The sequence below is a fragment of the Vigna angularis genome, chromosome 4 (assembly GCF_016808095.1).
Source record: "Vigna angularis cultivar LongXiaoDou No.4 chromosome 4, ASM1680809v1, whole genome shotgun sequence".
Lineage (NCBI taxonomy): Eukaryota > Viridiplantae > Streptophyta > Magnoliopsida > Fabales > Fabaceae > Vigna > Vigna angularis.
The window spans coordinates 3,490,786-3,501,644 of NC_068973.1; the positions used below are offsets into that span (position 1 = coordinate 3,490,786).

At 31.7% G+C, this 10,859-nt stretch overlaps 1 protein-coding gene across 2 annotated transcripts; it reads left to right on the plus strand.

Annotated features, from left to right (window-relative positions):
* LOC108331588 (casein kinase 1-like protein 1) lies at positions 1–8,418 on the plus strand. 2 transcript variants are annotated; one of them, XR_008248519.1, is made up of 16 exons: positions 1–455; positions 579–619; positions 1,906–1,975; positions 2,102–2,250; positions 2,431–2,526; positions 2,611–2,681; positions 6,205–6,266; positions 6,373–6,436; positions 6,519–6,603; positions 6,683–6,809; positions 6,940–7,022; positions 7,102–7,165; positions 7,417–7,559; positions 7,659–7,860; positions 7,956–8,111; positions 8,243–8,418. XR_008248519.1 is itself a non-coding variant. In XM_052876817.1 (15 exons), exons 1-15 carry the CDS (start codon positions 380–382, stop codon positions 7,994–7,996), a joined length of 1,374 nt encoding a protein of 457 aa, XP_052732777.1. In that variant the 5' UTR covers positions 1–379; the 3' UTR covers positions 7,997–8,418. The 2 variants fall into 2 exon arrangements, 1 of the variants encoding a protein (XP_052732777.1); XM_052876817.1 differs by having other exon boundaries at positions 7,956–8,418.
* Positions 8,419–10,859: the final 2,441 nt, after the last annotated feature.

Genomic DNA, 10,859 nt, shown 5'->3' on the forward strand with positions numbered 1-10,859 from the left:
CCTTCAACACACCAAAATAACCGACGGTTACAAGAATGTTCCTGCAAAACCATAATGCATAATGCATGAGAGAGAAACACTATTCCTCCATTTTCAAATTTCCCTTTCTCTCTAACCATCATTTTCTTTTACCCTAACACCATTTTCTTCTCTACCTCAATCTTTCACCATTTTTTTTTTATTTCTTTTTTTCTTACACCTGCATTCTATTTTGCTATTTCTTCCATTTCTTTATCCGATCGATGAACGCATCTCTTTCGTTTTTGCAACTTTTCGCGTTAAATGTTTTCCTCTTTCGGAATTCGGCGTTCGGATTAGCTTAGGGTTTCAGCGGAAAAAAAATTCTCTCTCTCCCTTTTTGTACAGAATTGTTTTTGGAATGGAACCTCGCGTTGGGAATAAGTTTCGGCTTGGTCGTAAGATCGGAAGCGGATCGTTTGGAGAGATCTATTTAGGTTGCTTTAATAATCTTTCTAATTATTAATTTTTTTATTTATTGTTTATAATTTTATGTGTTGTTGTTGATGATGGTGATGATGCTGGACGATCATGGTTTTTAATTTAATTTTATTTTGCAGGTACTAACATTCAAAATAATGAAGAGGTTGCAGTTAAGCTTGTAAGTGCTTTTAACCAATTGGGTTTTGGATTATATAGGACTTTTGAATTTGAGTGATTTTGTATTTAAAATATGAAGGAGAGGACAATTTGTCAGTTTTATAGCCATGAGTTGTGTGAAACTGGTTTCGAAAGGGGGTTTCGTCTGAAATCAGTTTCTGCAAGGGATTGTGAAAATTGAGTTCAGGTTGGATTTTGTACTCGCGTTCACAATGCCATTGAGCGGTGTGTATGCGCTTCTATGCTGGGTGTCTGTGACTGTCTTCATTCATTGAGATTACTGTCCTTTGATTTTTATGGGAGGGGACACGGTGGAGGCTTAAAGGGTTCTCGTGGGAGACCTTTTCTATTGTTAAGTCACCAATCTTCATGGTTTGTGAACGAGAATTTTTCTGTTATGCAGTAGACTCAAAATGATTAGAGTAATATGTCTGCTCCTTGTTCAAAAGTAGAATTTTAAAATGGCTGGTTCATACTGGTTGTTATAACATTTCATAGGAATAAAGATACTTATGACTGGTGCACTGTTCTTAACATGTTTACTGTAAAAAACAAGTGTATATATCCTTTTAAATAATTGGATTTTTTTTTTAATTATTGAGTGGATAAGATTATAGATTATTATTATCGTAGAGAAAATTTCCCTTTATTAGCCTTTAAAATGATTATGCTTATGCATGTGATGTAAGTGCTTCTTATAGCAAAATGCATATGAATTGAACTGCTTGAAATATTTGGGGTAGAGAGTGGATTGGTCGGCTTGAAATGTTGCTTATGTACTGCTATTAAATGCTTGGAAATTCTGTATGTAATGGTCATTAAAAAATAATTTTCTCTTAGCAGAGGTAAAGTGTAAAGATATTTATAAATGGTCACGTCTGAATGTTGTAGATATATAATCATAATCCTGTATAAATTCAGCTTTTTATATATATTTAGAAAGCTTTGACTGTTTTACTTCCATTGTTATTTTTGTACTTAGTGTTTACTGTGTTAATCAGTTCATTGTTTAGGCGCAAATTACAATTCTTAGTCTGTGAAGGAGAATACTTAAGAATTGAAAAGGTACAAATGGTATTTGAGCTGCAAATTTGGAACTCTTGCAAGCTGTTGAACTTACTGTTATATAACTTCATTCCTGATATGTTCTCTACATGAATTGTGTTGGTCATTTTGGACTCTGTTTTTCTTTGGTAATTCTAGTTTTTGAATTGCTTAGCTTATTATCTTTTTTCTCTTACCCCCTCACATGTTCCTGTTCTTTGCCTGTCTGCTCTTTTTAATTAGGAAAATGTCAAGACAAAACATCCTCAGTTGCTATATGAATCCAAGTTGTACAGAGTTCTCCAGGGAGGAAGTAATGTTTCTTCTCAAAATAACTATTTGTCTCTTTCTTATTTGCATATTTTTGCCACAAGCCCTGATAAGTATGTGATATATTTATAATTTATAAATGATTCTAACACAAATTTGACATGGGCAGCTGGAATTCCTGATATTAGATGGTTTGGAGTTGAGGGAGATTACAATGTTCTAGTGATGGATCTGCTTGGACCTAGTCTTGAAGATCTATTTAACTTTTGCAGTAGAAAGCTCTCACTAAAGACAGTTCTCATGCTTGCTGATCAAATGGTGGGTCTTTCCCCTTAATCTGAATGAAGGAGATAAAATTCTGATAAACTATTTCATTCAAATGACTATTAATTAGTGACTTATTTTGGTCATGAGTCCTTTTTATGCGACTGATCAGGGCTAACTATTTGGCTAACTAGTAAATTATTAGTAACTCTTTGTATTTTTGTTTTTGTTTAGATCAACCGTGTTGAGTTTGTTCATTGTAAATCTTTTCTACATCGGGATATCAAACCAGATAATTTCCTTATGGGATTGGGAAGGCGGGCAAACCAGGTGGGTGATCTTGTTTACATTTGAGCTTTTGATATATTGTATGTTCATAAATTAGGTATGTAATCCATTTTGATCTACATGTAGGTTTACTGTATTGATTTTGGTTTGGCCAAAAAATATAGGGATAGTTCAACCCATCAACACATTCCATACAGGTACACAGATTCATTTACTTAACTAGGTTATTCCAGTTGTTACACCTTCTTGCCGCCTAGTGGAATTAATGACTTAATTATGGCTTTGTAATTTTTCATGTTTGGGGTTTTTGTTGTCCTAACTTCTCATGTCATATTATTGTTCATCCTCAGAATTATAAATCTGCGTTATCAATCATTTGGCAGAAAAAGTTGAAAACCTAATAATTTTCTTGTTGACTAATATACTTTTAGATGTTCTCACATCGAATGTCTTTTAGATGGTATGATGCTGCTTTGAAATGGCAATCTGTTTATATACCATACCCTTATGGATTTGTATCTTCTAGCAGCTGAAAAACATGGAATTGGAGGCTAACAGTGGCAATGACTAAGATTTTGATGGAAACTTGAAAGAAGCTCGTATCTTTTTAAGTTTAAATAAGTTTCTTAATTCTATATGAATTTGATTTATGTTTAATTTAAATAATTCCTTATTTTGAATTTGAATTGTTTTTAATTTAAATAATTCCTTGTTTTGACTTTGGTTTTAAATTGATTAGTATCTGAAATCGAATAATATTTTTGGTGATTTATGTGGTGTTTAAAGCAAAATAATAGAAGAGAGGACAGGGAATAAGGTAAGTTTATTTGAGATAAAAACTGATTAGTTTTAAAATCAACTTTCTGAAAGATTTCTGTCTTTGGTCATGTTTTGACATAAAAAAACTAGTACAAGAACACCCCATTGCAAAATTTTTGTGACTATCAAGACACTCTAATTATGCGAAGTGATGGCAGATGCAATTCATAGAATTCTAGTTCACTCGAGATTCACAAATATGATGCAATTATCAGCTACAATCTGTATATTGAGGAGGCAAATTTTCTGAATGTGCCTGAATGTTTTATCTACTTAGCTCATGGGTTTTTTTCATAATAAGAGTGGTTGCAAAGATAATAAATACAAGTACTGTTTTCAAGACAACAATTAAACCATGATAACTACCTAAGCTGTGTTTGAACTAAGCTAAACTATATGGAAGGGTAATAAGCATTAAACACTCCTATTTCCAACATTCCCCCCTTCAAGCTGGAGAATAAATGTTATCCATTCCTAGTTTGTGTATTATTCTTTCAAAATTTTTATTGCAGTTCTTTAGTGAGAATTGTGGAAGTGCATATATAGTTCAATTAAACGACTATCCAGCTTTTCCCTGAAAAATGCCTATCCACGTCAACGTGTTTTGTTTGATAATGTTGAACTAGCTAGATTATGGGATATGCTGATTGTTGACTCGATATATCAGTAGCGCTTAATATGACCATTCCATTTAATCTTCAAGTCTTGTAAGGTACTGTTCAGCCAAAGCTACTCACATATACCTTTTGTCATGGTTCAGAATTCAGCTTCAGTACTTGATTGAGCTAGAACGTTCTTTTCTTTTAACTCTTCAATTTACTAAGTTTCCTCCAATAAATGTGTAATATCCAGTAGTGGATCTCCTATCAATTATTGATCCTTCATCTTCTCCTCAGGCGTCTTCCATCAGTAGGCTTCATGTATTGTATTCCCATTTCTTTATAAAAAGTTCCTCTTCCTGGTTATTGCAGAAATTTTTGTTTGTGGACTTATCTTGGACAATTGGCTGACCAAATTGACAGCGAATGCAGAAATTGGCTTTGTGTGGGACTAGTAAAATGATTTTCTAACCAGGGTTAGATATATCTCATGAACTGGTACACTGCCATCTATACTACCCAATTTAAGGTTCAAATCCATACTTATCGGGTTACCAGCTGCTAAACCTGTCTCCTGAAGCTAATAAGGGTGCACTTTATGAAGCACAAACGTGGTTTGGACATGACGCTTCCAGAAGTTAGAACTGGATCAGACGTGGCATGGAAGTGGTTTTGGAACCAGCCTACCAGAGATGTCTGACATGGACATGGCCCCTCTCTGATGCAACAGAGATGAAGTTTAACTCAATCATGGAGATGATTTTTTATTCCAGTACAAAGACAGTTCTTAGTTCTTACCTAGTGTAAACAGACATTCCCAAGGAAGGTAAGATGCCAAATAGTTTTGGGCGAGAAATTATGTGGAAGAAGACCAAGGAGAGCTCCATTGGGAAAGGAGCAGTGGAAGAGGAAAAGGAAAAAGAGGGAATAGAACAACCTAACTTTTAATTTCAACATTAATATATTTGGTAAATAGCTTTCCATTTGTCCAATGGAAGAATTAATAGATATCCTTGCCAGTCTAAGAAAAGGGTCTTTAAATTCTTATATTTTATTTTGTATAACAAGATGTGGGTCTTAAAAGATGTTTTTATATTTTATTCTAATGTCATGTTAATATTTAATGTGCATGAGTGTGTTTTGTGTTGGGTGTCCCGCATTTTTTTTTCATGTGTCCTTGTGACTCTCGTTTCCAAATTTCTGCTACATTGGGCTGCTTCGATACCTAGAAAATAGTTTAGTCTCCCAATAGTTTTTATCTTCAACTCCTTTGCTAGATGTTAACTCAAATTTTGTTCCTTCCAAACATTACCAATAACAATAATATCATCCACATACAGTACAAGACAATCGCTTGCCTTGAATGCAAGTATTCGAAGAAAAAATTGTGATCCTGTTGGCATGCTTGTATCCCAAGGTTGTCATGGCCTTTGTAAATCTCCCAAACCTTGGGGTTTAACCCCTATAAAGCTTTTCAACTCCAAACAGAACTGGCAGGATTTTGTATGGTTTGAGTACTTCTCCTCTTGTATAAGTCAGGTGTTCTTTTGAAACCGGAATATAGGTTTTCCTAGGTTTACACATTGGTTTGGTTTGCCTCCCATGTTTATTTGTATTTGCTTTCTTGTTTTTATGCATTTCCTCTTCGAAGAATATGATTGGTGAGCTATAAGATGCCACCTCGTTGGGATCTTATAGTCTCATATGATGATTTCTTGAGTGAAACCTTTATTATAAAAATACTATTTAGTGAAAGTTTTCTGAGAAGATTCATATTCAAACACCTGAAAGGACTCGCCTCTCAATGTGTTAATTTTAAGCTGAAGATGATCCAAATGCGTTTATTTAATAGTGATAGTCACTTAATTTTTCAAAATTTCTAACGGATTCATTTATTGTACTTTTCTGAAACTATGATTTTTCCTCTGGATTCCTTTGGATGCAGAATCTGCGTAGCTTCCAAAACTGGATTATATATGATTAGTGCTCTTCTTCCTGCATGATTTATAATTTGTAGACAACTTTTTATTTTACTCCAATGCCATTGTTTAATTTTCTATTCAGAAGTCATGTAATTTACCTGACTGGTTGGTGATGATAAGTGTATTAAATTTAATTATGTGTATAATGCTTTCTTTTTGATTTCTTGGATAAGGTTGAGGTTCTTGTTAGACATGTAATAATGTTATGTTCATGTCAGCTTGGTTTTATATTTATGTATCCTGCTCATTCTTGTTAGTGTTCTTTTAATGTAATTTACTATGTACTTGTAACAATTATTGGATTTGATCATTAACTGCAGAGAAAATAAGAATTTAACTGGGACTGCTAGATATGCAAGTATGAATACCCACCTTGGCATTGGTATGTATGTTTGTATGATTCTTGCCTGGCATTTAATTAATATGTGCCGAAGTAGTGTTGTCTAACATACATGTTGCTTGGTACTACTTTTATGATCAATACACAGAGCAGAGTCGAAGAGATGATTTGGAGTCTCTTGGTTATGTCTTGATGTACTTCCTGAGGGGAAGGTGATTATTGGCGTGTACCTTGCATTGCTTTCTTCAAGTACAGAGTTGAATGCCTTTGACTTGATATTCATTTTATATGTAGTCTCCCTTGGCAAGGACTTAAAGCGGGAACCAAGAAACAGAAATACGAGAGAATCAGTGAAAAAAAGGTTTCTACCTCTATTGAGGTTGGTACTGTTATTATTGGCCTCCTTGAATCCATATTTTGTATTATTCTTGAATTATACTGATAACTGATTACTGCAGGCATTGTGTCGAGGTTATCCAACAGAGTTTGCATCATACTTCCATTACTGCCGCTCATTAAGGTTTGATGATAGGCCAGATTATGCTTATCTCAAGAGAATATTTCGTGACCTGTTTATTCGTGAAGGTGTGAACATAATGTCATTTAGACTGCATCCTTTTGTCTCTGCCCTTGAGTTTATTGTGCATACACATGATTTTGATTTCAATCTATGAAAGACCATGTATACATGCTCATTACATTGGCGTATGGACAGGATTCCAGTTTGATTATGTGTTTGATTGGACAATTTTGAAGTATCAGCAATCACAGCTAGCCGCACCTCCTGCACGTGCTGTTGTAAGTGTTTCTTTATTATTGATCTTTCACTTCAGCAACGGATATAGAATTCTGAGAATGCAAGATGCTTGCGTTTTAGGGTCCTGCTGCTGGAACTAGTTCTGCAATGCCACCAGCTGTGACTAATGCTGATAGACAAACAGGTAAATCATTGTTATCTGTATGTTTCTTTATTCTTGATCCGAATTTTTCTCAATTGTTAAATTTAAATGTAATTTAATTAATTCATTCTGAAAAGATTAATTACATTTTGTTGCCTTGCATTTGTTGTTGCCACTCTAATGCTGTCCTTTTTTTTTCCAGCAACTTGCTAATGTAGGTTCACTAATAGCTTTTTTGTTTTGTTCCTAATAGTTTAGCTCTTGAACGTTCTGTTGTTACCCCTTTTTCACAGGAGAGGAAGACGGACGACCTCCTGGTCTGATTTCAGGGGATTCCACAAGGAGAAGAATGTCAGGCACCATCTCAAACACTGTAAATATTTCAAGACAGAAAAATCCTGTCACCATGGATGCTGCTCTTAATAAGGAAGCCATGGTAAGTTGTTTAGAGTGCTTAGTTTCCTTTGGGTTCTTTCTAGAAAACAGATCTTAACTCACTGATTACAAGTGTGACGAGTTCTGTTAAATCATGCAGTTATCAAAGCCCAATGTCTTGGGTCAGTCAAGTGGATCAAGGCGAGCGGGTGTTTCTAGTAGCCGGGATGCATTTGCTGGTAGTGATTTGGATTCTCGTACTCGTACTACTGAGGTTAACCCTGGAATGCGCAAAATAACATCTGGGAGAAATGCTTCTTCTCATGTCAAGAACTATGAAAGTGCTGTCAAGGGCATTGAAGGTTTGCAATTGGAAAATGACAAGAGGGCACATTATTAACTCCTTACCCTTTCATGTTGTAAATATATATTTGAGTTGAGGAACACTGCAATGCAGTAGTTGCATACGTTACTAAGGTGAGCTGTGAAGGGATATGAACTCAGATACGAAGGGATAACCCTTGTGCTCATACTCTGATTAAGTGGGGAAGCTGAAAGAACTTAGTCTAACTCAAGTGGGGAAGCTCTGGTTTGCATGGGCACTTGTCTTCTGGTAAGAACCCTAAATTTTGTAATATTTTCTTGAGTTATTGTTTTACCAGATGCTTATAAGTGTCATGTGGACCACATTGTTCAAAAATATCAAATGCCACAAAATCTACTCATGTTTTGGTAAAACTGAAGTTTCCAAGACGTGTCTGGATCTCATCACTGCGGCCGTTATCAGAAGTATTTTAGGTTCTTGAAAGGGTAATTCTTATCAGCTTGAATCATATTTTTTCTCATGTTTCCCGTAATTGTTATCTCTGAATAACATTTACATCATTTTTATTTCAAATATTTTGGAAGGATTTATTTAAATTGGATTGCTTGATGGAGTATGGTGCTTCATATTTGCATAGGTTAATCGTTCCTTCTCAGATGTGTCTGATTAAGAACTCGTTGTACAAAATTGTTTGAAAAATATGACTTTCACTTATTTGAAGGTTTAATTTAGGCTTAAATATCATAAGTTTATATATTTTGGTTGTTTGATTTTTACGGTTAATGGATGATGGGAGTGTTATTTTTATATTGTTTTTACTGGTTAACTTTTTTTAATGTACAATGATATTTTGATATCTAAAATTTTTTTATACCCATTTGTTGACCTTAATCTTTACTGTTTTTCATACTCTTTTTCTTTATAAATACAAAATTTTATGTTTTTATGATTATTTTATCCTGAATTATTAAATAGTTTTTGTTTTCAAAACATCTTTTTTCATTTTTTAAGAATGACTTGATTAAAAAGTTAGAAAATATTAGAAAGAGAAAACTTAAGTTGATTAGTGGGCTGAAGTAAATAATTACTACATTAAAATTAAACAATTAAGTGACAGTAATTAAATGAAAATAAAAGCAAGATTTTATAATGGATACTTAATTAGAAGTACTTAATTTTGTAAAAGTTTGAAACTTAATTAAAATCTTATTTTAAATAAATTTGTATTATAATTTTTATTATTAAAATGAAAATTACAATAATGATAATGATGATAAAAAAGTATTTTTTGTGTTAAGCTATTTCTATTTTAGATAAATGAATAACTATATATAACTTTTTAAATTTTATTTTCTATTTAATGTGTGTAAGCGGGTATTTTATTTGCCTGGCTTTATTCGAAATTCAATTTAGTAATTTACTTTGAATATTTTATATCAAAATATATATTACGTTTAATATTATAATTATAGTTTTGAATTATGGTAATTGACTTATTTTGGTTTTTAACAATTTCATCACTGAAGAAATAACCATAATATAATAATAAATATGTTCGTCTTTTTATCACGAAAAATAGTAATCGATACTGCCTTTTCATTCTTACATGATTTAAAAATAATACAAAATTAATTTTGTTCATAATAGAATAAATATGCTTTGTTAATCATTATTATAAAACGCTAAATGTGCATATATAATATAAATAAATATTGTAAGCATATATTTTAAAAATAAATAAATAAACATTTATAGAAGTAATATAGTGATAGTTGTTGATAACATGAATAAATAAATTATAGAAATGGTTATTTGTAGGTCATAGTAAATATATTACTTATATGAAATAACATTTAAAGATAATCCAATTGTCTAAGTTTACTTTTTTTTTTATTATCTTAGTATTCCTATTTTAAGATTAAATTAATTATAATTGAGAATAAAGATTAACAAGACCAAAAACAGTAAAACCAGTCCTTGATGTTATGCTTTAAAAAAGAGATTAAACTTATTATTTCAATAGAAAAAAATGTCTAGTCCAATTAATTTAATCTTAGAATCCGCAACTAAATTAATTTAAAAATTGGTGAACCTACCAAACAAATTGACCAACAATTATTTAAATTTAAATTGAATCAATAAAAATTGGAATTTTTAATTTGAATGTTTAAAATTTAAAAAAATGCAATGGTTGTAAAGTATATTCTGATTTGAAGAAAACATCTAATGTAAAACTTTGAGACTTAATTACTTTATAATAAAACAGTATGAGTTGAAACTTAGATTTTGCTATTATAAAGTTATATTTCCTATTCCAACATTTTATTAAAATTATTTTATTTATACAAATTTAATCACAACTGAATCATTTAATGATTAACTTAATTTTAAAAACATTACTTTTGAGTAAATTTTGAAAGTGGAGGGGCAGGAAATTCAAACCTCAACCATGCAAACTATTCATGACAGTTATAGAATTGAAATTATATACTTCTTAAAAGACCAAAATTACCCGATACTACTATATAAACATTATAATTTTTAATTATCAATTAGACAATCACTATTCATATTTTTTACTATAGAGTTGGTGTGTCACGTCTTTTTCAATTTTTCCTAAATAGCTTTTGTTTGACATGTATATATATATAGAAGATATGATAAGATTTACCATAAAACCATTCTTTAGAGAAAAAGAAAACTCCACCAGCAAGATTGTTGATCTCATGTTTTAACATATTTTCTAACTGTTAAAATATATAAAAAAGAGATATAGGACTAATTCTTAACAACAAAATACAACATTGGTTTAAGTTTGTTACATTCAAAATTAACACATAATATTTAACTAACATTGTTTATACCATCAGAGTTAGTCCATAACAGAGGGTTTATAACTGAAATTTTTATAATAATTTTTAAGTTTTAGATAATGATTTTCAGTATACCATATTACAACTGAAAAGTGTAGTATAAGATCTCAAATTTAATAAGAAATAATCATAACGGAAAGTAAAGAACTTTTTCCATTTAGCA

Excerpts from the sequence above, each read along its gene's own strand:
- LOC108331588 (XM_052876817.1), top strand. The coding sequence starts at position 380 with ATGGAACCTCGCGTTGGGAATAAGTTTCGGCTTGGTCGTAAGATCGGA. Across the intron at positions 6,604-6,682 it reads AGGTTTCTACCTCTATTGAG|GCATTGTGTCGAGGTTATCC; the intron begins GTTGGTACTGTT and ends TGATTACTGCAG. Across the intron at positions 7,560-7,658 it reads CTCTTAATAAGGAAGCCATG|TTATCAAAGCCCAATGTCTT; the intron begins GTAAGTTGTTTA and ends TAAATCATGCAG.